This window comes from Saccostrea cucullata, unplaced genomic scaffold (assembly GCF_032062105.1).
Source record: "Saccostrea cucullata isolate Sc308-1 unplaced genomic scaffold, CSIRO_AGI_Scuc_v1 ctg28, whole genome shotgun sequence".
Classification (NCBI taxonomy): Eukaryota; Metazoa; Mollusca; class Bivalvia; order Ostreida; family Ostreidae; genus Saccostrea; species Saccostrea cuccullata.
This window is the reverse complement of record NW_026939565.1, coordinates 797894-825118: the sequence shown is the minus strand read 5'-3', so window position 1 is coordinate 825118 and position 27225 is coordinate 797894. Positions and strand designations below refer to the sequence as shown.

The 27225-nt window shown below is 34.9% G+C and overlaps 3 protein-coding genes and 1 pseudogene across 3 annotated transcripts; 2 read left to right on the top strand and 2 right to left on the bottom strand.

The window, feature by feature from the left end:
* Positions 1 to 243: 243 nt before the first annotated feature.
* On the top strand, positions 244 to 2360 carry LOC134253225 (putative nuclease HARBI1). The gene is made up of 3 exons (XM_062735738.1): positions 244 to 367; positions 527 to 638; positions 963 to 2360. The coding sequence occupies exons 1-3, from the start codon at positions 245 to 247 to the stop codon at positions 1343 to 1345; spliced, it is 618 nt and encodes a 205-aa protein (XP_062591722.1). The 5' UTR covers position 244; the 3' UTR covers positions 1346 to 2360.
* Positions 2361 to 2513: 153 nt separating this feature from the next.
* Positions 2514 to 7343, bottom strand: LOC134253224 (myb/SANT-like DNA-binding domain-containing protein 4; annotated as a pseudogene).
* Positions 7344 to 17426: 10083 nt separating this feature from the next.
* On the bottom strand, positions 17427 to 21537 carry LOC134253277 (mucin-3A-like). The gene is made up of 5 exons (XM_062735792.1): positions 21480 to 21537; positions 20986 to 21393; positions 20468 to 20592; positions 19965 to 20190; positions 17427 to 19262 (listed from the first exon to the last, which is right to left on the bottom strand). The coding sequence occupies exons 2-5, from the start codon at positions 21056 to 21058 to the stop codon at positions 17452 to 17454; spliced, it is 2235 nt and encodes a 744-aa protein (XP_062591776.1). The 5' UTR covers positions 21059 to 21393; positions 21480 to 21537; the 3' UTR covers positions 17427 to 17451.
* A 3239-nt stretch (positions 21538 to 24776) lies between these two features.
* LOC134253228 (apolipoprotein D-like) lies at positions 24777 to 26460 on the top strand. The gene is made up of 4 exons (XM_062735744.1): positions 24777 to 24899; positions 25058 to 25188; positions 25432 to 25517; positions 25666 to 26460. Exons 1-4 carry the CDS (start codon positions 24777 to 24779, stop codon positions 25887 to 25889), a joined length of 564 nt encoding a protein of 187 aa, XP_062591728.1. The 3' UTR covers positions 25890 to 26460.
* Positions 26461 to 27225: the final 765 nt, after the last annotated feature.

Sequence of the window (27225 nt, the reverse complement as noted above, 5' to 3'; positions counted from 1 at the left end):
GAGAGAGAGAGAGAGAGAGAGAGAGAGAGAGAGAGAGAGAGAGAGAGAGAGAGAGAGAGAGAGAGAGAGAGAGAGAGAGAGAAGGGGGGCACTACCTCAATATCAAAATCATCAAACAAACAAAATTAAAAAACAAAACAAAAATAATTTAAAGCCAAAATAGCGGTAAATTACGAGACAGAAGATGGTTATTTTCCATTGTAAAGTTGCAACATGCTTGAATATTTTTCATTTTACTTATTTCATGGTCCTAGGTTTTCCAAATGTCCTCGGTTGCGTTGATGGTACCTTCATCAAAATTCAGGCACCTTCAGAGAATGAGCCAGATTATTTGAACAGAAAAGGGTACCATTCTCTGAATGTACAGGTAATTTGTTATGAAGTATAAATTATTTGCAATGGCCATAAACTGATCGTAAAATTAAATTTTTAAGAGATTTTCTGTAGTTCTATTCACAAAAAAAATTAAAAATCACTCTCTAATAATATATTCAGTTACTAGTACATGTATTTGTATAAATATCAGATGATCTCCGATGGTAAATTCCGGATTTTGAACTGTGTTGCCAAGTGGCCCGGAAGTGTACATGACAGCCGGATTTTCCGAGACAGTCATATAAGCATTGCCTTTGAAAATGGTACTCCATTTGTAAAGTTTTGTTAATTTATAAGTTAAATAACTATTGTATTAAATCAATCCATGTTTATGAAAAGAAATCCCATTTTTCGACAGCAGTAAATTCTACATAATTCTATAAAAGCGTGATGCGACTGACATTGATTGCCTGGGATCACTACCTTTTGGAAAATCATCCACTAGCAATTGTTGCACTTTTGTTGAGTTCCCTCAGAAATTAGAGTGCTATTTTCCCCAAAGTTTTATTAGAAAGAGGGAGGGGGTACAAATGTGAATGATATTAGTACTTTCAAGTATAATCTTAAACTCTTTTTTAATATTTAAGGACAGTATCCAGGACTACTCTTGGGGGACTCTGGATACCCGTGCAAACCCCACCTTATGACACCATACCCTGTTCCTTCTAATGATGCAGAAGCAAGATTCAACAACGCTCACGCTAAAACCAGAGTTGTAATTGAGCAAACATTTGGAATCTTGAAGAAGAGGTTTGCGTGCCTCCATAGCGGTTTGAGAACAACTCCTGAAAAGGCATGCGATATTACTTTGGCATGTGCAGTTTTACACAACATTGGAATTGATCGTAATGACATACTGGATATTGATGATGGTGTATATGTCAACCAGGGGGATGTTAATCTTAATGTAAGGGATCAGTGGGACGGCAAAGATGTTAGAAATTACATATGCAGGTCTTTTTTTGCATAAAGTATTATGTAACAACTGTATCCCTTGTACAGTAATCATTATACATAGACAACATTAACATTTGATTTTGTATAGAGTCTAGAAATCATCATACTCATAGACTAGCAAAGAAAACATGGTTTGAATAGCATGTAAATGCAGATATGCATAATTTATTATGCCCATGTACTAGTAATCAAAGACTCAGGGGCATATAGATTTTGCCCTGCCTGTCCATCTGTCTGTCTATTTGTCCGCCAAAACTTTAACCTCTCTCATAATTTTCAATTGGTTGAAGCTGTATTTTTCATATTTCCTGTGTATTCCTTGTGAATGGGACCAATCTTTGAGTACCAACAAATTTGACCTATTGACCTAGATTTTGGAGTTTGGCCCACTTGATAAAAAAACTTGAACCTCGGCCATAACTTTTTTAATGGTTAGAGCTGGGGTTTTCACACTTCTTATATGTAATTCTTATGACAAGACCTTTCTTTAGATATCAACTACTAAGATTTGATCTTGACCTTGAAGTTTGACCTACCTCTAAAAAAACTTTAACCTTGGCCATAACTTTTGAATAAATGATGCTAGGGCTTTCATATTTCACAAGTATTTCTTGTGAGAAGACCTTTACTACTTTGAGTACCAAAATATCCAATTTCCATTTGAGAAAGTTTAACCTTTGCTACAGTTTGCCATACGGGGGCATCAGAGTTTCACAAACTCATCTTGTTTTAAAATATTTTTACTCTTGGCCTAAACCTTGGACTTTGACCTTTTACAAAAGTTGTCATACAGGGAGCATCAGTGTCAAACAAATACATCTTGCTTTTCATTATGTATGCTTTACAACCTTTTTTAAGTTATAAGTGGTAAAAATAAATTTATTATATGCCATTGTAATATAGATTTAAGTAACAATTTTCAGTACAATGATGAAACACTACTAAAATATTTTTGTACTGCTTAAAAATTACAAGTAATATGATATACCAGAAATCAAAAAAAAAAAAGAAAAGAAAAAGAAACACAAATAACTAATTATATAATGGTTTATAAGATCATATTTAATATCTGTACTGAAACTGAACATGATGAACTCAGTATTTACACCTTAATATACTGTAATACATTGCGCTGTTTTTTTTTTATTCCAAAAAAAAAATTATTAGTGTTCAGACCTTCCTTAAAATCATTGTAATGTGTAAAATAATTTTACAAAAATCCACATGGAAGCTGAACACATTTATCACAGAACTTTCACTTTGATGTAATGAAATAAAATATCACATGTACATATTAAAGAATTAATCAATATGTATAATTTCTGCAAGATGTAATTTTCTGTTAAATTTATTGCAATATTCTTTTGACTTTAATATCAGGAAGAAAAAATGTCTTTTTGTATTGCATAGGAAAAACTAGCAGGTATTGTTAAGGAATACATGTAGATGTATTAATTTGGCTAAAATGTGGGTTCAAAATATTTACATACAGTGGTTTGGATTTACACACAGGCATTAATGATAACTTTAATTAATATAACAATATTTGTTTCATATGATATGCTGCCATTGTCATTATTTCAAAATAACTTCAGTCTTCAATAGTTTATATTGTCATTTTTTTCTCAAATGAAAGTTTGTCATACATATGAATAAATAAATGCACCAGTTTTTAATAGCAACAATTATTTGTTCATTCTTATTTCAGAAAATAATTGAAATTTCATTAAATTTCTCATTTCATTAAATTTCTCAAATGTTTGGTACAACAATATCCAAATTTATAAATAATAACATATGTACATGAAAAATCTAGTCTTCAAACAAAGCACTGATACATGTATTAGTGCATATTTCAAAGGCAATGGATGACATAGATTTATTAGAAATACAAATGTATCCAGTAATTCTTGGTAAATTGTACCATTAAATTATCACTCATCAGCAATAAATATTTAAAGTCAGGTACTTGTTCACTTGCAATTAGAATTAAATGTACAATAAAATTTTGAGTTCTTAATTGGAGTACATCAAGCAAATCTTTTTTACTGTTGGCCTGAAAGAGGGACTGACAACTTCACCTTGCATGTAAAGCAAAAAAAAATAATAGTCTCGTTTCCTGCGAATTTAAAACAGGGCGAAATGAAATAATACATATAATTTCTGTAAGTAACTATGAATGGGCTAATTTAAAACGGAACAAAATTGTTTCCAAGTGTAAAAGGGTGAAAATTAAACGGGGCGAAAATACCCCTGTATACAGTATCTAATTAAAAATGTCACGTGTCAATTTTGTCTCTTAAAATTAAAGAATGAGTGCACTAAGTACGTCTTTGGAACCTTTTCGGCTACCCATTTTGATTTGAACATATTTTATTATGTAAGAAATACATAGAAGGATTGGGCAGCAGGCACAGCCTATATAAGCCCTCTCCATTGGCTACCCAAGATGTTAATATCATGTATTTTATGAAAGTCCATATTTAATTCCATCGTTGGAAACCTAAGGTCGGTCTTGCTTCTCTTACCGAGACCGTAAGAAAAGCGAGACAGACCGTGGGTTTCCGACGATGATTTAAAACAGAATTTCATGAAATGCTTGTTCTGTGTTAACAGGGAAACCAGTTACAGTGTCAGAATGATAATATTCTGATTTATTCTTTTAAATCTAAAGAAAAAATTTAGGATCAGGTGCAAAAAAATTAGGGTAAGTCGGGTAGCAGCAAACAAGACTATTATTTTTTCGGCCTTAACAAATGACAAACTAATGGAATTAACTAAATTACATTTCAGAATCTTTTCCGGCGTGCAATTCTTTCATTTTCATTTTTACGTACATGGTATTGACTCGATAAAACTCAGCTTCTTCTTTAAACTTCTTGCTTTCCTGGATATATTTTTCTCTTTCTGCCCTCATTGTCATGATTTCATCCTCTTCCATAGTCTTCCTTCTTTTTGATGTCTTTGCCGAGGAGAATGAAGGAGGAAGCTCCAAATTTACAATACCTAGCTGGGTTGCATCATTCTGTATCTCGTAGATGGCTGATACACCTAAATTTAATTAACAGAATTGAATAGCATATACAAGAGGCCCATGTGCCACATCGCTCACCTGAGCACTATGGCTAGGAAAAAGCAGAAATTAATTTATTATTGAAAAGTTTAACCTCAAAGAGTCCCAACAATTCCTTAAAGGAGAGAGGGTATGATTGCACAAACTTGAATCTACACTACCTGAGAATGCTTCCATATAAATATAAAGGACTTTTCTTGAAAAGAAGATTTTTAAAGAATTTTCCTATATATTTCTATGTAAAACTTTGATTGGCTATTGTGGCCCTGCCCTTCTCTCGGGGATCATGATTTGAACAAACTTGAATGTACACTACATGTACTTGAGAATGCTTCCCCATAAGTTTAATCTTTCCTGGCACAGTGGTTCTTGAGAGGAGGATTTTTAAACATGCCACCAAATTTTCACTATTTCTGAATTATCTCCCTTTGAATGAGGCCGTAGCCCTTCATTTGGACAAACTTGAATCCCTTTACCCAAGAATGCCTTGTGGCAAATTTGGTTGAAATTGGCCCAGTGGTTCTAGAGAAGAAGTCAGAAATGTGAAAATTTTACAGACTGACAGACGTCCGGATGCCGAAGAAAATGTGATCAGAAAAGCTAAATTTCATCTTTTGTTGACAGAATGCATTTTTAAATCATTCTTTTTAGAGTTGAAAGGTTGCACAATAATATAATTGAGACATAAGGTAAGCCTTACCTGTACCACTTGCACTTGTTGACGGCATGCAGTCGTTTGTCATGGTGTGCATTTCCTCTGGTACAACTGTTAGAATTACTAAAAAAAAATAACATGTTACATTGACACTATGTTATTACAGTTTTAAAATAAAGTAGTACATATGTATATAATCATGTAAATTAATGATTTTATGGTTATAAATTAGTGCATTTATACATATATGTACTTCAACGATTAACACTGCACAGTATTTTAAAATCTACCGGGTACATTTGTTATATTCCAGTGAGGTTAAAAATGAAATTTATTGTCTTTTGAATTAAAAAATATAAATCATCAGGGTATTTTTAGATACTACCAGTCCTATTATCTTGCTTTTCAAATAAATCCAATATGAACCTTCCTCCGTGTCGTGTCCAGTGGACAGACCACATTAGGGTTGGCCTGTCTTCAAGGTGGCTTAGTAGCTCAGCTTCTACAGGGGTTGGGGAGGGAGGTTTGGGGCCCCCACCTGTAACTGGTCTTCTAATGGCATCAGACTTCTCTTTTGCTGTCATAAAACATTAAGTACACAATGTATATTCTATCATATTTTCCAGTCCACATGTCTCAGTTACTGTCAACTTAATTTTTTTTTTATTTTAGGCCACGGAAAAGCTTATTATATCAGTTATTTCTATCATTCATGTTAAATTATTTCATTTAAAAAATACATGTCCAAAAATAATATATGTGAATATGTGCACATGACCAAGCCATCTTTTGCTTGCCCTTTTCTGACCTACTTGTAGCACAATTAATATTGGATTATACAAATGAATTTACTTCTATAAATGCATTTATGAAATCAAACAACTCTATCACATAACTTTTTAATTTTTTTGGTCATTTGAAGACATTTAAAACTTTATAATAATATGGTGTTTTATGTATGATGTTGAATAAATCAATATATAGCCCTGTACTTAAATAAAAATTACCTCTTTGCTTTATGTTGGCATATTGTTTCTTGATCTCGTCCACCGTGCGTTGAGTTGTATCAGAGTTTCTGAAATATTTAAAGATTTAAATGTAGTACTGCAATGACTGCATGCTTGATCATAATTGATAAGTGCTGCATCAAATAATAATGTGAAACAATTACTGGTTGTTCTGACAACCAACACTTTTTTTTTTTATTTTCTGGGAATTTGTTTTTGTTACATGAAGTTTTAGACTTTGCAAGGGGGCAAATATTTAATTTTGTTACAATTAAAAAAAAGAAATTTGTTACAATTAAAAAAAAAGACATTTTATAATTGTTCCCTCCTTATCTCTCAACACTTTTTGTTATTATATGTAACAGAAAACAAGTGAATATATGCTTGTTCTCCCTGATGACTTCACCCATCCCCACCCCACTCCATTTTTTTTGGCTTGTACAAATTTGTGTCATGACTCGATCAATCATGTTGATCAAACTGGAATTGTCATTTTCATACCGGATATATATTTATGATTCACTGCTGATTGGACACTGCATCTTTACTAAAGTCTGAAGATATTATTTATCTTTAGCTAAAGAACTGTAGAGCTAATTGTACAGTCCTCTTAATTTGGCCCTGGTATTTGTCTTAGTAAAGAGTGAAAACATCACTTTTGTAGCATGGTTGATGCCAACATGTTTGGTGAATCTATAAATAAATTGAATACATCGATGTGTGTATTTGATTTAATTTTCAAAACAAGTATACATGATTTGGAATTCCCCTTTCTAATTTTAGCAAACAGTATGAGGGTAACTTCGTGTTCTTTATCACGCGTCGTATATAAGAAACTTCGAGTGATATAGATCTATTGATTATGAATGTAGATGTATACGATTGTTATTCATACATAAGTGCTGATACTTACGCATTCACCGCCCCTGCGACCTCCTCCCAAGCCCCCTCTTTGATTTTTACGTTTTTGACACCCCCCGGCCCCTTCATCTTCCCAAAAAGGCGGTCCTCGCGTTGACGGACCGCCTCAACCAAGACGATTTTTTCTTTTTCCGTCCAATTGGGCCGGCGGGGTGTCTTACACGTCTTCTCTTCCATTATTTTGGCGCTTTGTGGTGTTGCAGACGATGATTTACATTGGATACTATAACCGGAAGTCAAGAACAAGGCCGCTTATGCGACGTTGAAAAAATCTCAGTTGAGAAAAAAATAAACTTAGCTGAGATTTGCCTGAGTTTGTTTCGAGAAACGTGATTTGAGAAAGATCTTAGCTGAGTTTTTTTGTCAGAGTTTGAGATTGAACTTGAGTAAAAACTTAAGATTTTTTCGAGAAATCCAAGCCTGAGATTTTGAGCGTATTTCGCGCAGGTCCTTTATTCATAGAATTAAGCATCATTTTTAGGTTCTAACAATAAAACTGAATTCTACAATGCAAATTAAAATGTATTCAATGAAAAAACCGCGATGAAATTCCATTCAAGTAGAATTAAGCTAGGGACTATATTTTGTGGCGGAAGGTTTTTTGACGAAAATGATCAGTTTTTTCCATTTGAACTATAACAGTACTGTTAATTTTGGATGCCTATTTTTCCATGCTGGTTGCACACAAAGCTATTTTTTGCAGTGAAATATGCTATGCTGGTTCTGAAATATCTATTAATTTATTTCTTATGAATTCTATCAATAAAGTGTGACAAATATAGTAAATTTATTCTGAAAATCCGGGAAAAAATTGAGCCAACTTTAACGTAAAATTCACACTTTTTTAGTAATATCTGAAAATGTACATCATAGACCCAGGCCTTTCAAAATCTGCCGGTACCCGGTACTTTTACCCGGTTGGATTCGTTCATGGTACCGGCCAAAATATTCAGTGGAGAAAAAAAAAATCGCGTAAAAATACGATAGGCCCTACCATGTTTTACACAAGCTTTGTAATATTCTTAGTCCGTAATGTTATCTAATAACGTTTTTGATTGGTTAGTCAAGAAGATCATTAAAGCGTTTGAATAAATGAAACAAGAGATTGCGTAACGCGTCTTATAGATCTTGTCGAAAACGAAAGTAGATTTCGATCCGTCAAATTCCTTCGTTACTGATTTTGACAAAAGCTATTGACTATGGATATATTTTAAATAAATACGGCCAAAAAAAAAAATAAAAATAGGAATCCATGCAGGATTCAGAAATAAAAGTGTCAATTTAAAGCCATGCATATGGTAATGAGTTTCACAAAAGATTTTAAGATACAAGGAACTAGACCGCGGAAAGTCTTCAACACAATTGACCGATAGAGAAACCGACATGAACAATAGGTAGTTCTTTGACCACCTCTGTACATTTTGATAGCCTCAACTCTTCAAATTTAAGTGTCAAAACCCGCAGCTGACGATATAAATTTCTTACAGTCTTAAATATCTGCAACTTTCTGATGAAACAAAAGGACATAAAACAGAAACTATTTCTTTTGCCATACATTTAATTCTTTGATTCAGCAGTTTCCTAGTGGTCAAGAGAATGACCTTGCGGACGTTTACTTTCTTCCCAGTATTGTAACCATATCCTGTATAGTGAGGGAGTCATACCTAAAAATTTTTTGTCTCCAATTTTATGTCATCTTTGAGTAATTTACACATGTATATTATTTTATATGTACATGTACCAGTAAATGAAAAATATGCTGAATTTATTGGTACATGCTATGAAACATATAGTGCTTCTTCTAATTTATTTTTTAATCTGCACTTTAATGTAGAACAGAAATGAATTTCATTTAATGCAAATACAATTTCATTTCTCTTTTAATTAAATTTAAATTTTGAATTTCCATTTCCTTTCGTGACTCAATTTTTTTTTTTTAATATTTAAAACATACCACTTACAACTCAAACCTTGCAAAATTTTTTGAACAAATATATATATACAAATATAGCATAGAACTTAGAAGTTTTACCTAAATCTTATTGTTACTCTGCTCAAATAACTAATTTTTCTATGTAATTCCATCCATCCAGTGCTAAATTTCACATGTAAAGTGTATTGACCAAAAATAAACTTGGAAACATGGCATAAAAATAACACTGATAACAGCATACTTCTATGTGTCTAGAAACCAGGAAATGCTGTCTGGTGGCTTCTAAATTTCAAAATTTTTCCGGGGGGGCATGCCCCCGGACCCCCCTAGCGAGCTCACGCCTTCGGCGTTCGCCGAGTGGTACCTCCTATTTTTGATAAAGTACCACCTTGTTCAAATCTTTTTGAAAGCCCTGATAGACCCCCACTTTTGATGTTCTTTTCTAAATATTCAAGATAACTTTGACCTATTTGCTTAAAATCAGAAAAAGTTTAAGACTTTAAAATAATTTCCTTGCTTATTATATTTTCAATGCCGGAAAAATAACATTTTATTAGTGCAGAAAGGTCAAATAATTGATTATGCGTAGCAATTTGAAACTTTTTCTTAGTCACAATTTTTAAGTGTCTTTTTTTAAACAGACTTAGAGTTCATTTTGTTTCATGCTTTAATTGGATAAAAATATTGAAGGGAAAACGTCGAAGATGTAATTTTTAATCAAGACACAAATTTCAGTGCAGAAAGGTCATATTAAATGTACTGTAGCGCTAAAAGAAGCATATTGACCCCCATTTTTTGATTTGAATTTCAATTAAGCTATGTTTGTAGAAACTAAAAATATGCTTGGCAAAAAATGTTTAAGACTTTAAATATCAGGATCGAACGTCGTTAACTGCGTTCACAATACGTTCACAATGCGCTCTATACTCATTGATATATATTCAGAAGGAATGTAAAATATTTTTGTTTAAAGATTCAAGTTACACGATGGAAAGACTTCTAATCATGCCAAGAAATATTCTTAATAATTAAAAATGTTCTAAATTTAAATAATTTAGTACTAAAATTTTAATTGTTTTATGATTAAACTCCTTTTTTCAATTTCTTCGGTTCAGTTGTGTTGTTAGATTTTCTTTATTTTATTATGAATGTTAAAAAAAAATAATAAATACACCGAAAAGTTTTCTACAAAATTTAAGTGAAACAACAGAACAAGTTCTGGTGTAATTTTCTCTTCCATTTTTTTCACTTAAATGCTCCTAGTGCAACAAATACGTTGGAATTATTGCTGATCAAATATGATCCCATTGCTCTTGTTTTGTGAGCTGGCCGACAACGTTCTAACAACGCCGTGAAAGCGCATTGTGATCGCCAACGGACGCTGTAGAAACGCCGTGGGAGCGCAATGATCGCAGTGACAACTCCGTGCTGTCACCGTGTAATCGCAGTCGAAAAATCACAAGACGATAAATCTCATTAGAAGCGCCGTAATAACGCGATAGAAACGCAGTGACATCTCCAAGGACTCCGCGACATCTCCGTAAGGTCTCCGTGGAAGCGCAGTCTGCTATCACCGCGTTCTTGCCGCGATCATGTGCGTCTTCACGGCGTTTATACGGAGCTCCCTCTACGTTGTTGGAGATCTCACCGCGCTGCTACGTTGATCATACTACGTTTCCATTGCGTTCTTGTCAGTCCGCGATCACACGGCGCGTACTTTGTGCATGCCCAAAGTGATCGCCGTCCCCTGGCGTCCCCTGGCGTTCTTGGAGACCCTCCGCGACCCTACGGCGTTCAGTGGATACCTCGCCGCGTTGTCACGGCGCTGTAGGAGACTCTACTGCGATCACCTCGGCGTTTTGCATTTTTTGAGGACGCCGTGCAGTCGCCGTGAGGACGCAGCCCCGTTGTGACAGGGGTTTAACATTTTGCAAGGGGAGTTGGGTTGGGGTGGGGGGTGGGGGATACTGAAAATCTTCGGGAAAAAAATGATTCCTGCTTATGTGGGGGTCTGTTGCAAATTGATTGAAATTTTAATTTTCAATTCTATATGTCTTTTTACGAATAGATCGTAAGGCCGAAGGCTCAAGTGAGCTTTTCTGATCACATTTTGTCCGGCGTCCGTCTGTCCGTCTGTCTGTCTGTCTGTCTGTAAACTTTTCACATTTTTGACTTCTTCTCAAGAACCGCTGGGCCAATTTCAACCAAATTTGCCACAAAGTATTCTTAGGTGAAGGGGATTCAAGTTTGTTCAAATGAAGGGCCACGCCCTCATTCAAGGGGAGATAATTGGGAATTAATGAAAATTTAGTGGTATATTTTAAAAATCTTCTTCTCAAGAACCACTGTGCCAGGAAAGATGAAACTTATGGGGAAACATCCTCAGGTAGTGTAGATTCAAGTTTGTTCAAATCATGACCCCCGGGGGTAGGGCGGGGCCAAAATGGCCGACCAAAGTTTTACATAGAAATATATAGGAAAATTCTTTAAAAATCTTCTTCTCAAGAATGACAAAGCCATAATTCATCATATTTATATGGGAGCATGCTCATGTAGTGTAGATTCAAGTTTGTTCAAATCATGACCCCCGGGGGTAAGGGCGGGGCCAAAATGCCCGACCAAAGTTTTACATAGAAATATATAGGAAAATTCTTTAAAAATCTTCTTCTCAAGAATGACAAAGCCATTATTCATCATATTTATATGGAAACATGCTCAGGTAGTGTACATTCAAGTTTGTTCAAATCATGACCCCTGGGGGTAGGGCGGGGCCAAAATGGCCGACCAAAGTTTTACATAGAAATATATAGGAAAATTCTTTAAAAATCTTCTTCTCAAGAATGACAAAGCCATAATTCATCATATTTATATGGAAGCATGCTCAGGTAGTGTAGATTCAAGTTTGTTCAAATCATGACCCCCGGGGGTAGGGCGGGGCCAAAATGGCCGACCAAGGTTTTACATAGAAATATATAGGAAAATTCTTTAAAAATCTTCTTCTCAAGAATGACAAAGCCATTATTCATCATATTTATATGGAAGCATGTTCAGGTAGTGTAGATTCAATTTTGTTCAAATCATGACCCCCGGGGGTAGAGCGGGGCCAAAATGGCCGACCAAAGTTTTACATAGAATTATAGGAAAATTCTTTAAAAATCTTCTTCTCAAGAATGACAAAGCCATAATTCATCATATTTATACGGAAGCATGCTCAGGTAGTGTAGATTCAAGTTTGTTCAAATCATGACCCCCCGGGGGTAGGGCGGGGCCAAAATGCCCGACCAAAGTTTTACATAGAAATATATAGGAAAATTCTTTAAAAATCTTCTTCTCAAGAATGACAAAGCCATAATTCATCATATTTATATGGAAATATGCTCAGATAGTGTAGATTCAAGTTTGTTCAAATCATGACCCCCGGGGGTAGGGCGGGGCCAAAATGGCCGACCAAAGTTTTACATAGAAATATATAGGAAAATTCTTTAAAAATCTTCTTCTCAAGAATGACAAAGCCATAATTCATCATATTTATATGGAAGCATGCTCAGGTAGTGTAGATTCAAGTTTGTTCAAATCATGACCCCCGGGGGTAGGGCGGGGCCAAAATGGCCGACCAATGTTTTACATAGAGATTTATAGGAAAATTCTTTAAAAATCTTCTTCTCAAGAATGACAAAGCCATTATTCATCATATTTATATGGAAGCATGTTCAGGTAGTGTAGATTCAATTTTGTTCAAATCATGACCCCCGGGGGTAGGGCGAGGCCAAAATGGCCGACCAATGTTTTACATAGAAATATATAGGAAAATTCTTTAAAAATCTTCTTCTCAAGAATGACAAAGCCATAATTCATCATATTTATACGGAAGCATGCTCAGGTAGTGTAGATTCAAGTTTGTTCAAATCATGACCCCCGGGGGTAGGGCGGGGCCAAAATGGCCGACCAATGTTTTACATAGAGATTTATAGGAAAATTCTTTAAAAATCTTCTTCTCAAGAATGACAAAGCCATTATTCATCATATTTATATGGAAGCATGTTCAGGTAGTGTAGATTCAAGTTTGTTCAAATCATGACCCCCGGGGGTAGGGCGGGGCCAAAATGGCCGACCAAAGTTTTACATAGAAATATTTAGGAAAATTCTTTAAAAATCTTCTTCTCAAGAATGACAAAGCCATAATTCATCATATTTATACGGAAGCATGCTCAGGTAGTGTAGATTCAAGTTTGTTCAAATCATGACCCCCGGGGGTAGGGCGGGGCCAAAATGGCCGACCAATGTTTTACATAGAGATTTATAGGAAAATTCTTTAAAAATCTTCTTCTCAAGAATGACAAAGCCATTATTCATCATATTTATATGGAAGCATGTTCAGGTAGTGTAGATTCAAGTTTGTTCAAATCATGACCCCCGGGGGTAGGGCGGGACCAAAATGGCCGACCAAAGTTTTACATAGAAATATATAGGAAAATTCTTTAAAAATCTTCTTCTTAATCATTTTCTAAAAAATAGCAAATCCATGATTGGTCATGGGACTACTTTTGGATTTAAACTTTACAATAAAAAGCCATTTTATACTAGTCCTACCCTTGGTGCTCAGGTGAGCGATATGGCCCATGGGCCTCTTGTTTTTTTATCCCAATCACACATATCCCCCATATTTGAATGAAAATTAATCGGGGTTCATACAGGGTTATAATTAATAAACCTCTATGCAGGATAGAACTTTAAAACTGGTTAATTATATTTAGTTTTTTTTCACAATTGAATTCCCGATATTTCTTCTTCGACAGAAAGCAGACAGTATCGGCATCGAGGAACAAGTAATCGTGCAGCTTTTTCACAAAAATATGAAATGCATTTTGTCTTGGATACTGACCAGAAAATGCACATTGTATATTTGAAAATCTTTATCTTCCTGGATACCTTGCTGCAATAATGCCTTCTTGAATCACATTTGAAAGGCGTTTTACAACTCCTATTGACGCATTATAAGGCTATAACGTTTATTTTTCGCGTCAAATGCTGTTTAGGTCTCGAGGGGTGTTCAGTAGGTCTCACCTTACAAAACCTTGAGTAATGCTAATTGTCTCAAACAGATTCCGCCAGCGAATCACATGTCACACCTTAACGTTTGGTGACCCTGGTAATGTCTTTGGTAGGTAAGTGTCAGTGATGAAGGCGAGACTCCAGTCCCTTAAAAACGGAACAGAATACCAATAACCCTCCGAGTCCGGGGGGGGGGGTGCATGGCTAATTACCAGGCAAAGTGAAATCTTCATAATTACGGAAACCCAAAATATACTGAGCACACAACGGGTGGCAAGCCCTCTAGCTGTGATAAACGTTAACGTAGAGGACAAGAAGCAGCTAGGTGGATGAAAACAAGTTGGACGTCCACAGACCGAGGTCCCTATGCACATCTGAAAACTATACAGGGAGCTGGAATGTGAGATCTACATGTATGTATATTACAGGAAAAACATCGCAGATAAAACAGGAGATGGACAGATATCGGCTGGATATTTTCGGGTTAGGTGAAGTCAGATGGCTTTTAAAAGGGAAAACATTGCAAAGTGGAAAACTAATGCTTTATTCAGAAAGATCGAATGAATCAATCAAAAAGGAGTAGCAATAATGCTGACAAAGAAAGCTAAGAAGTCATTGATGGAATGGAAACCTATAAATGAGAGATTGATGTGCGCAAGATTCTGCTCATCAACCCTAAAAGTAAGCCTTATTGTTATATACTAGTATTCACCAAGAAAAGAAACCCTGAAGATACAAAAGAAGCATTCATGGAATAATTTCAGGTAGTCAATAATAACATTCCAAAGCATGAATAACTGCTCATTATTGGAGATTTCAATGCAAAGGATGGCAGCTACATCAAAGACCATGAAAGTGCTATAGGGAAGCATGGGATAAGAGAGCGAAATGAAATCGGAGAACGACTACATGTATTGGAAATTTTCGAGATCAACAACTTTTAGTGATTACAGGAACAAAATTTCCCCATAAACAAAGGTAAAAGATCTCCTTAATCTCACTGATGGGAAGACAGAAAACCAAATTGATCGAGTGCTAATATACAAAATAACACAGAGCATCCGTCGTAAATATAAGGGTGATGAGTGCACTGGTGCAATCAGCGATCAGAAACTGATAAGAAGTGGTGTGATCAGAATAAAATTAAAACTAGATGTACTGTGAGCAATAAGTTCACTAAATGATACCCCCGCCTCCCACATGAATACAGCCTCCCTCTTGAATATAATGGCAGTGCCCATGTTTTGCTATGGGAAACCCAAAACATGTGTCGGATCAAAAAGTAAAATAGAAGGTGCACAATGGCAATGTGTAATAAAGATTCTGTGAAAGTCTCATCAAATTTCTTTCAGTGGTATGAGAGTAGTTGCGGATAAGAGATGGGTACCCCAAAGCGTAACAGACGGACGTACAGTGGATGGACGGACATAACGACTACTATATACCCTCCCACTTTTCAATCGTGGGGTATAATAAAACCTATAACAAACAAAAGCGAAATGTAGATAGGGGTTGAAAAAATATGTCACAAATCTACAACAGCTAGAGAAAGGGGCTAAAATTTGATTTTAGGTGCTTGAAGAATTGATAGCCGTGGAAGACATATGGAAAAGCATGATAAAAGATTACAACGAGAAAGCATACAGCATACTTGGAGTGAAAGAAAAAGGGATAAAAACTTTGGATAAGGCAGATACTCCTGGAAGGTGGTAGAAGTAAAGAAGCAACTAAAGGTCCAACTAAAGGCAGATCGGAAAGGATGAAAAAGCCTAAGAAACAAATATTCAACTAAATACAGAGAGGTAAAACTTAGCCTGAGATATGAAAGGAGAAAGTGGACAGAAGACATTTTTATTTAAGCAGAAAAATCAGCAAGTTTAATGGACACACGGAACAATGTATGAGATATCTATAGCACTAAGTTTTGAGAATAAAGGCATGACAACAACAATAAACGACAAAGAGGATAAGATCCTGAACAGCTAAGATGAAAGAAAGAAAAGATGGAAGGAGCACTTTCAATAAATATTAAACCACCACAACCAGAACGTCCGTTAAAGGTTAAAAACAAAGGACAAGCAGTAGATGAGATAGATACAAGCAGCCTCATACGGAAAGAAGAAATTATCAAAGCTAAACTAAATGAAAGAAAATCTGGAGGAGTTGATGGGATAACAGTTAAGATGTTAAGAACAGACACAGAAGCAACAGTAATACATGTATATTAGAATTTGGGGGGATCTCTTCCCAACAATATGGAAACAAGAAACCATATCATCGATTTGGAGTAGCAAGAAACCATATCATCGATTTGGAGTAAAGGCCTGATTGTGAAGATTCCATAGAAAAGCGATATATCGGTCTACCAGTAATTAAACAGGTATCACACTTTCGACCATGTCAAGCAAACTAGTCATCTCCAAAACAGTGATAAAAAGGATCCAAGATGAAGTGGAAAACCTTTAGAAGAGGGAAGGTACAACAGAGGGAAGAGGGAGGGGGACAACATGCAGAACAACTATAAAGTATTAAAACACCGTAACATGATGTGACATGTACGTAATGGAACACTACATTGTTTGTAAACTCAGAATAAACAATGAGAAAGTCAAAGTGATGAGGTTCAACTCTGACATAACAGACTCAGTCAAAATTGATGGATACAGAAACAGTTACTTACCTTGGAGGCGTTACAACACAACGAGGATCTGATGAAGACACAACCAACATGTTTTGAACAGCTTCTTATATAGAGGGTTAAAAAAATCTGGAGCTCATCAAAATGTTCCATGCAATTTGTTCCATTCAAACAAAAGTTAAACTATATAACAATCACTCCTGACAGTTCTAATGTACGCAGGTGTAATATGGCAAATAATAGACCGAGACAAACAGAAGACTGACATCCTCCAGAATGGAAAAAATCTTGAGAATAAGATAGCTTGATAAAAATATCAAATGAAGTACTCCAACAAAGTGTAATCGAGTTCGCCGTTTACTAAGTATGGAGTACGCCAGGATTTGTACCACTGTACTAATATGGCAACCTGATGGAAAAAGGAAAGTGACAGAAAACAACGTAGTCAAGAACAACAGAACAAGAAACACTGCATCTGGATTGAAATAGCTGGGTACCAGCGAGGGCAGTAGACAAAGACAGAGGCAGGTGTAGGCAGTGTATTGGGGTCTTATGTGCCCACGGACACGGAGAGGATAGGTGAGGTTAGGTGATGTTCCATTTAGGAATAACCACAAAATCCTGCAAAGTAGATTCATAGTTTGATACGCATTGAAATCATTCGATTATACTGTCAAATAACTATTTTTAGAATTTTCAAATGACAGTTGTCATAAACAATTTTTAAAAAATCTTTTTTTTTAAATATAGAGAATAATACCCGGTATTTTAAAACAAGTCCACAGCAAAATAAACCACCACACATTTTTACATGCTTTAATTGGAAGCCAAATCTAAGAACTACACATGGACCAAAGAAGGTTTAATTTTTATAGCAGCTATCTGTAACTTTGCTTTCCAAATCAGTCCTAATCCTATCGCCATGGTTACAACAACAGTCACCGACATGGCAGTCATAACCGTCAACTGAATCGTGCGCCATTTTGCGGGAATGTCCGTAGTTTTAGATGGTGCTGTGCTCGTCATGAGGCCATATGGCACGTTGGTTGTTCTGTTTGGTTGTTTAGGTCTTCTTGTCTTCGCCGTTTGCCTTGGAAAATTCGTACTTTGGTGTATCGGATGTTTATTAGGCCTGGGTCTTCTTGTTTTCGATGTCGTCATAATCAAATGGATTGGATTTGTCTTTTTGGATGTTTTTATTGAAGAAGTAACTGTTGGTGTTTTACGCTGGATTCCGTTTCGAAAACGGGTCGTCAAGGTCATCGACGTTGTAAGAGGCTGTACTGAATTGCTTTGAAATGTAGGTCGACCGGTAAAAGGTGCGTTTATTCCACTAGTCTTGTGATCACCTGAAACAGCAGAAGCTACCATTGCAGTTAAAGCTGAGGTATTTGTGACTGGCATAAATGAAGAGGTTATACGGTCAATTTCCTGTGTTCTTCTTGGAATTGTACTAGTTTGATCTATCTCTGTTGTCCTTCCCGATGAGTCCGTACTCTGGATGGGTTTAGATATAGCTGATGTACTATAAGCAGTACTAGAAACGGACGAAGAGAACATTTTTGTATTAGTAGAATCTGTCAATAATGTACTTTTGTCTGTTCTGTACGGTACTTTCGCATCCACAGGCATGGTTGTTAAGAATAGCAAAGAAAAGACGCTGGAGTTAAAAACTTCGATGTTATTTGATGGTGTGATTTCAGTGTATTTCTTGCCATTGTTGACCGTAGAATGTAGCACCGATTGAGTGCTTTGGCCATCCTGAAAATTCGGTTTTAAAATGCTGATTTGTGCTGATTCCTGCGTAAAAGTGTCTGTAGTTGAATATTCATTCTCCGTGGTTTGTGCGTGTTTCGAATTTAAAGAGATCTTTTCAGTAGTTGTGTCGAAAAGTTTAGGTTCTGAACCTGATGTTGTGTTTGAATTGGTTCCATTATAGGTAGTTGTTTCGACGTAAACTACGCTGTTTTGCGTTTTATTCTCTAAATCTACAGTAATTTCTGTAAAATTGTCCACATGGACCGTGGTTTCCCAATTAGTAAAGGACGAAGTTTTGATTGTTTTTTCAATATCTGTAGTAAGCATTTCTTCTGTAGAAATTTTGGTTGGAAACGGTTCACTTGAATGAAACTCTAAAGTTGCTCCCGATAAAGGAGATCGTGTTGTATTTTTGGTTCCGTCGGTTATATTTTCTCGCATGTATAAAGTACTTTGTCTGTTTATGATCGATTCTGTGGTTTCGTCTGTTGAAATAGTTTTACTGAGGAGGGTCGAAGAATAAGGGACTGCGGTTGTTTTATAGGCAGGCGGGGTAGAGGTAGAGAACCCTTCAGTTCTAATGTCAGGAGAAGCGGTGGTAGAGAGCACATCAGTTTCATCAGGTGTAAGCGCTTTAACGGATGACATTTGTATCGTGTTGGAGGACTCTGTGGATGAATTTGAAAACTTTTGAACGAACATGTTTGTAGACTTAAGTGATTCATCAGTAGAAGAAAATTCTTCAGTTGTAAAGGGTGACGAGGAGTATCTATTTTGCAGAGAAGATGGTTCGTTTGGTGTGCTCTCCGTGGTCAATTCATTCAAAGTTGCATGACCATTAAATGTTGAATATGTGTCATCGACATTTGTTGTGGATGTTTCATATGATGAGTCTAGAAAAAGAAGATATGCCACAAATTGTATATAATTTTTTTCTACAGAATGTACATGTACATTATATAAATGGTGCCTGTTTTGGAGGGTAACATTTGAAATTATAAAAAACCATTTTCAACCGACGCGTATTTTGAAATTTTTCCGAGGGGTGTCAATTTCAAATGTTACCCTCCAAAACAGGCACCATTTATTTTATTATACTGAATGTCTTATTGATTTAGGACGTCAGCAAAAAAAATACCTTCGATCGTCTTTACGTTCATGTATAGAAAGCTTTCACACTCACCGGTTCACTAACCTCCTTATTGTTTGTTTGATACTCGAATTAGAGTCATTTATCATATAAAGTTTCGTTATTTCTGGCTCGCAAGTATGTATCGTCTGTCGTTTGTTGTTTTCAAGTAAGCTATATCGGACGCAAGCTTTTATTGATGTCAAGTTAATTCCGGTTCTTTCAAACGCGCAACTGATGTTTTGAGAATTCTACGGTGAACCGTGCGCGCATAATTTCCACGCATGTGACATTACCGTTGTGTTACCCGTTGTCATATGTGTTGCTAAGGCTCAGGGTAATCGAACGGATTGTTAACTGCGTGTAAACCAATCAGATTTTAGTATTTAACATGAAAGTATAATAATAAAAAATGTTACACGATTATAAAATGCATTATACTTCAAATTTATTTAATGCTACTAACAGAACATAAAAGAAGAAGTGACGTTCGCCGTTCCGGTTCCACAAAGAGTTTCGTATCCGGATTCACATAGCACTTCCGTATTCGAGTCATCCGATGTTACTTCCAGTGATAGAGAACTGTGTTGTTTGTAATGATAACCATTATGGGACATCGACCTTGTTGTTGTGTTGTCATGAATGACTGCAAAAGTTGTGTCTTTTTCTCGCTTGATACACCATCTTATTCCCTATATTCAATATCAAATTAAGTGAATCTTGATGAAGGTATTATTACTGATTTCATAAAGCACGTGATATAAATGGGGATTAATTTTGCAAAGTAAGAAATAAAGATTAAAAATGAACTATGTAACACGAATGGCACTGTTACGTAAAGAACTTTGGTGAAAAATAATAAAAATGATGAAATAAATTCGTACATATAATTACTTTTAAAAAAAGCCTTGAGATTACTTTTTAATTAGAAAAAATCCCTAAAAAGCTAACAAATGTATTTTTTCTTACAGAATTAAGGTAAGCATCTCCTGCACAATACAGAACAATACTCGTGCCCTCGGAAAAATTCCGTGATGGTAATTCCAACCCATTACTGTCACGAAATAAAATAGGTCCCAGGTTTTCTGGTGGTTCTGTCAAAATGATAAAAGTAATTAATATGTTTTTCTACCTCTGTAATAAGGCACTTAAAAGGGATTTTTGAAACATCTGCACCTGAAGAAATATATTGTAGTTTAAACGTTCATGTAGTTATGTACGTCAGGAAACCAAGAAATCCCATTGTTTAAACGTTAAGGGTTTTCTCTCTAAAGGGTTCAAGAAATGACGAAAGATTCTCAAATCATGCCATTTTCTAGAGATTTTCTAATTACCGACAATTTTCTGAGGAACATTGGTTTTTTTAATCACTTTTCAGAACTGTTTTTAAAAAATTAAATAATAGATTTAGTTAATCAACTGTTATGTATATGTTCTGTTCTATTTCTATAGTCACAGTTTAATTGTAGAAATATAGAAGTACATACTTGTAACCACAATCGTTAATTCTTCACTTCTAGCATTGGCAACCACACTGAGATCCTTTTTAATGGCTGTCATGGCACAGAAGTAGACCCCAGAGTCCCTCCCACACCCGATCTCATTTCTGTCTATCACAAGGGATAGCCCTGGGATACCCAGCACTTTCACCAGCCCCGTCACTTTAACCCCGGGTCTTCGACCGAACCCCTCATCCTTCCATTTTATGACGTCATAGTCAATAGATACCAGTGATTTTTCGTTTTGTCCGTTTAGATCTTTCTTGTTCAACTGGATGTTAAAATTCCTGTTGATTTCTGACAGTCGCCCTATTGGTACTCGGCATATGAGTATCAAATCATCTTTCCCAGCTCTCACTTCCTTTTCCGCGTCAATATCAATCCAGCTCTGAGGATCTGAAAGCAAACAGAAAATGAATCGTTCATAATTACATTTGGTAGAAAGGATCTTCCAGCTTCATCTCACAATTGCAATCCATTACCTGAGCTGACTATTTTCAGAATTATTGCATAGTAAAGAAGTGCATGGAAACCAAACCTGGAAAAATAAACAAAATCGACAGTTTTGAAAATTATTAAAAAGGTATGATATTTTTATAGTACTTAAAATAACCAACGGGAAACATATAAATATCATACATCACATGAAGTTTAGTATATGTCCTAAGGAGTGCACAATGCTCGTTGAAATGTAAAAAAAGGGTCTGCAAAGTGTAGTTTCGTACTTGGTGGTACATTGTCATTCATATGATCAATAATAGTTCAATATTATGCCATGTCAATTGTACTTTACATGGGTTTTGTTTACTTATACCCCAAAAATCCCTGATTCTAACATTGTCTTATCTCTTTAAACTTCATAAGATTCCAAACGGTGTTAACTTTGATCAAGCCTGTTTGTTTGACGATTTAACTTACTGTGTCCATACAAATTAATTCTACACAGGAGACGACAATACCATTTTTAAAGTATTTAATAGCCATCAGTGAACTGTTGATGACGTCATGAGTATCGATTCAAAAGAAAAGAAATATGCCGTTCAGTACTAAGTATTTTTCATTTTCTTTCATTACATTATGTATTTTTTTTTCAAACAAGTTTAAAATCTTATTTCTGGAAACGAACTGCTTTCGTATAAGTTTTCATATCAAAGTTATGGACATGACAAAATTTACTTTGCTTTCATAAATCCCTTTCACCTTGACGATGGATCATAGTTCTGAAATATCACCGTGTCATAATCTCTCCAGTAGCCTGTGTAGAGCTGTGGTGAGAGCGTTTGCTCTAGACTCGAGAAGTAAGACCTCTGCGTCGTTGGCTCGAATCCACTGCGGGACATGGAGAGCGGTTCTTCAGACGAGATCGAGGAGGTTATATACAAGATCAAAGGGAAGGTCATGGTAAAATAAATTGACACAAATTTATTGCTTACAGTTTCGTTGGGATTAATTCAAATTAAAGGACATGCTATGGGTAAGGGCTGAAAAAGCTCAAAGTTGGAAAAGCCATGAATACGGTCAGACAACACGTCTTCGAATATCAGTTCTGTATTAAATCTCTTCATATTTTAAAACAGTTCTTTTGAGATTTTGAATGCCCTAAAAATAAATATATGTACTGTTCTTCGATTTTTATATTATCAGTTCTGGAGGTTACCAATGGAGTTACATAAAAGACACCTCTGTGATCTTGCACAAATGCCTGGTAAAGTACTTCAATTTTTTGTGATGGAAAATTCTTAGGAAAGATAATATATTTCAAGAAACGTGTCATCTGACCTACAAATTGGAGTCACAAATTTGGAAAAGCCAACTTGTAAGCTAAGATAATAGACAATTCTCAAGTGGAATTACCAGCTTTTAAGTTGGAATTTCAATCTTTTTAGATGGAAAGGCAAAGATTAAAAGAAGGAATTGCCAAATATAAAGTTGGTTATTCTATTCCATCTTTAAAGAAACATTGATAATTCCAACTTTAGATCAAAGATTACAGTTTAGCATTTTCCACTGTAAATTTAGAATTTCCGACTTAAACGTTGGAAGAACAAAGACTGAAGTTGGAATTACCATAAACTTTGAAATTTTTATTTCCAGCTTTAAAGTTGGAATTACCATTACGCTTTATTAGATATTTTAGTTGGCACTTATCTGTTTCTGTTTTTTTTTCACTTGGATCAAAGTTTAATATTGTTTTTTTTTCTCCCATTTAAAAAAAATGAATCCATTTATAATTGTATACATAATGTAATTGTTACCTCTTATTTTACTTTTTGTTCTGAAACTTACTTTGGTTCTCCCAGAGCAAAACATAGACTTTGATTGTATAATCATATGGGAGGCGGTGGGTATCATTTAATGAGCTATGTGCTCAAAGTACCACTGGTTAAACAGACACGATAATTCATCTAAAATACATGATTTTTTAGTCTGTCTTACCTATATTTTGATTTGAATATTTTCTGATATCATGCTCCCTTTGTTGTTGTTATTGTTTGGAGGTTGCCTCTTCATGGGTATATGTAAACTGGTATCTTAATTTATACCCATATATGGTCAATATCTGAAACTTATCAGCAACAACAAAAGGAAAATCCTATCAGAAATTGGAATATATATAACATGATAGAATAGGAATCTATGTATTTTAGATAAAGAATCATGTCTAATAACAATCCTCAAAAAGTGGGAGGGGCGTTATTCATTCGTCAGTTGCTTGTGATTATACGTAGTCCACATACATGTACTTGACTATGCATGCATAGATGTATATCCATTTGTGTTCTAGTGTTTTCTTGGAAAATGAAAAAAACAATACATGTATGATAAATGAAAAACAAGGATTTTTTTTGATTCATTCAAAAGTTTAGAATTCAGTAAAAAAAATTCTGGGGTTGTGTGAGGATATTAATGCAATGATGCAAGGGGACGTTTACGCTTTAGTTTGACCCTTTTCGGTTTTATTTAATTGATTTACGATGATTGATGGGAATTGTTTATTTATATACTAAAAATCAATATCACTCTTGTGTCGAATATCTCAGATGATAACGATTCGATACAAATTGGTACTCCTGTACTTAGAGTTAAGTAACACAAAATGTTTTCGAAAGTCATCTACGATTCCAAAAAAATTACTAAGTGTCAATAAGGGGAATATATATAATCAAATGGATCAAATCAAGGGAACTATTATACATAATTATTTAATAATGCAATCAAATTAATTGCTTAAGATATAATTTTTTGATAACATTATATTATATGATAACACCATTTTAAAGAACTAAGACATATCAGTACACATTTCATTTTTTATCTGTGATTAGAAAGGTTTCAAAAGTACTAGTAAGTATATTTAAGTTTATTTCACACAACAATTTTAGGTCTATGGGGATTCCTCGACGTCTTTGTTAGCTACGATGGTCCGATGACCTTAAGAATTGGTAAAGTCAGTACACGAAGTTCTAACCAACCCAAAAATGTTGAGGCATTACCTAACCACCATAAACAAAATTACAAAACCAGAAAAAAGGCCATGCCTTTGGACACGTGAATAGAATGGGTCCCAAAGGGAGGAACAGTTGAAGAAAGGGGAAAGGAAAAGATTGCCAAAGACCCTCTGTATTTATTGAACACAGATAAGAATTATATCTACACGAAATATCCAGTGACCATTGAATTGTAAAGGTTATAGATAAATTTTGATCCTTTCCCCCATTCTGGACCCCTGATAAGTTCTATAAATATTCGAAATGTAACACACAGATTCTGTTGAACACATGTTGAACAAGATGTTGCTCCTTGTCATTGTTGCCTCTTTTGTCGCTGTGTCACAGGCTCAAGAATTCGGCGCCTTTGGATGCCCGACCGTTTCTACAAAAGACAATTTTAACCTCACCAGGGTAAGACATTAAAACGTTTCTAGTATGTTGAATTTAAGATATAAGAAAATCTGCCAAGTTGATGGTGTTCATATAAGGAGCACTTTAAAGCATTTGAATTTTTTTTTCAAATGTAATTAAAAAGGCATTTTTTCATGAAGAAACTTTTATGTTTGTAGTATCTAGGAACATGGTATGAAATTTACAAATTCAAAGCCAACTTCGAAAACAACGAAAAATGTATTCAGGCAAACTACCAGTTGAAACCTGATGGCCACATTCGTGTGAATAATACTGGAGTTTCAATAAGGTATGAATTGTTAAAACATGCCCTTTTCATTTAGATTAATCCAATATTGTCATACTCTCTATTTTGCTAACCACATTTAAAAGAATTATGCATTTTCCCATGAATTGTTGAGATTGGCATCATAGACTATATGCGTGTACATAAAAATACACATATTAGCGTCTTAATTAAGCCAAAACAAACGTGAGAAAAGACATGAACGTATAGATTCTATGAATTTTCAAGTTATTTACTTTTTTGTAGTGATGGAAGTCCAAGCACGGCCATTGGCGACATCTACATTCCTGATCCTAGTGTTGGATCCAGGCTTAAAGTTAAATTTGCTTCTGGTAAGTCAGCACATACATGTTGTACAATTTCATCAACACATCAAATACCGTATAGCGAAATATTGGATGGTATCATGCACAAGTCATCTTACGTTAACTTCATTTAAGTACTATAGCAATCACGTATCTTGAAAATTTTCATTTGCAGCTGCTCCATATGGAAATTACTGGGTATTGGACACAGATTATGAAAACTACACACTGATTTACTCCTGCACAAGCATCCTCGGGATCAGCCATTTTGAATTTGGATGGATTCTGGCGCGATCAAGAACACTTCCAGATTCAACTATACAAAAACTTTTTGGAATCATGAATGGATACAAAATTAATACACATCATTTTATGAAGACTGATCAAAGTGGTTGCTAATTATTGTATGTATTATTGTTGTTTTCATTTGAATGTAACTCAAATTCTTTAAAAGCCTCATTGTTTCTTTTCCATTAACTTTGCCAAAAAAGATGCCATTTCTCAGAAAGAATATTTTTGTTGCAATAGCCTATGTCATGTTATAAAAGTGGTTGTTGTTTTGTAGGTGCATATACATGTATACCTTTAGTGCACGGAATTCTCAATTTTAATTTTATACTTGTTCAAAATCAAAGATATGTACCAGTATACCTGTAAAAATCTAAAAAAAAAAATTTTGCTGTTGAAGCAATTATTTTATAAAATGTGGCTGTAGTTTGGATTATTGCTAAATTTCTTTTAAGATGTATTATCTTTAAATGTTATATATGTTTTTGTTCATAATCGTTTAATTGTTCTTTGTTATCTAATACTTTTATGAACAAATAAATCATGAAATACTTATCTATAGTTCGTGCTTTTCTGGATCGCAAACTGTTTAACAACGTGTTCTGGGCTACCTCAGTACTCCGTATATGTCCACATGCAAACTCTTTGCAGGATGAAACGAATTTTCTGCCATTGGTTAACCGAAAATGAAAGTACGAGGGTTGTTCGAAAAGTTCGTGGACAACTGTCATATCTTTTTTTTAATTTGATGTCATATGTTATCCAATTTGGTAGAAATATTTTAACAATAAATCCAAATGATTTGTATCAAAATTTTTCCAAATATGCCGATTAATTCAAAATTTATCCAGATTTTAAAAATGCAAAAATCGGGTCGAAATTTAGCAAGTTACAGACAATATACTAACTAATTGTCTGTAGTCATATTCTCTGTAAAATGGAGCAAAAACGAAAAACAACCTAGAAATTCAAATAAAGAATTGCTACATCGATTCGTATTCCAAATTTTGGCTTTATATTTTGCTTTGTTGAAAAGAAATCAACTTGAGATGATAGGTAGTTCTTATTGAAAACGACAAAAACGATGACGTATTAGGACGTCACGGAGCAGCAGATAAAGATGCAATTTCGTGTTTTTCTCAGGAAAAATCCTGAATAAACTCTAAAGATGTTGGAAGAATCAAGAAAATATGTCACAAGCGAGTTGTGTTTGTATGTACAAATAGTACAGGCAGTATTTGAGTGACAGAGACTCTGTATCGGATGAGAACAATCTGTGAAGAAACGGTTTAACTGTAAAAATCTTCCCAAAAATTCTAAAAAGTTGGAACGTCAAAGAAAGACATAGGCGCTTCAGAGCTGCTTATCCTGTGGAAAGCAGAGTTAAGTAATAAAAGAAGTTAAAACCTTAACAAACTAAATTATTCTACGATAGCAATTCTTAAAG

Coding starts and splice junctions, on each gene's coding strand:
- LOC134253228 (XM_062735744.1), top strand. CDS start 24,777: ATGTTGAACAAGATGTTGCTCCTTGTCATTGTTGCCTCTTTTGTCGCT. Junction 25,189..25,431: donor AATACTGGAGTTTCAATAAG/GTATGAATTGTT, acceptor ACTTTTTTGTAG/TGATGGAAGTCCAAGCACGG. Junction 25,518..25,665: donor TAAAGTTAAATTTGCTTCTG/GTAAGTCAGCAC, acceptor TTTCATTTGCAG/CTGCTCCATATGGAAATTAC.
- LOC134253277 (XM_062735792.1), bottom strand. CDS start 21,058: ATGACAGCCATTAAAAAGGATCTCAGTGTGGTTGCCAATGCTAGAAGT. Junction 20,191..20,467: donor GAGATGCTTACCTTAATTCT/GTAAGAAAAAAT, acceptor TATTGAATATAG/GGAATAAGATGGTGTATCAA. Junction 19,263..19,964: donor CACTTCTTCTTTTATGTTCT/GTTAGTAGCATT, acceptor TTCTTTTTCTAG/ACTCATCATATGAAACATCC.
- LOC134253225 (XM_062735738.1), top strand. CDS start 245: ATGGTCCTAGGTTTTCCAAATGTCCTCGGTTGCGTTGATGGTACCTTC. Junction 368..526: donor ACCATTCTCTGAATGTACAG/GTAATTTGTTAT, acceptor TATAAATATCAG/ATGATCTCCGATGGTAAATT. Junction 639..962: donor AAGCATTGCCTTTGAAAATG/GTACTCCATTTG, acceptor TTAATATTTAAG/GACAGTATCCAGGACTACTC.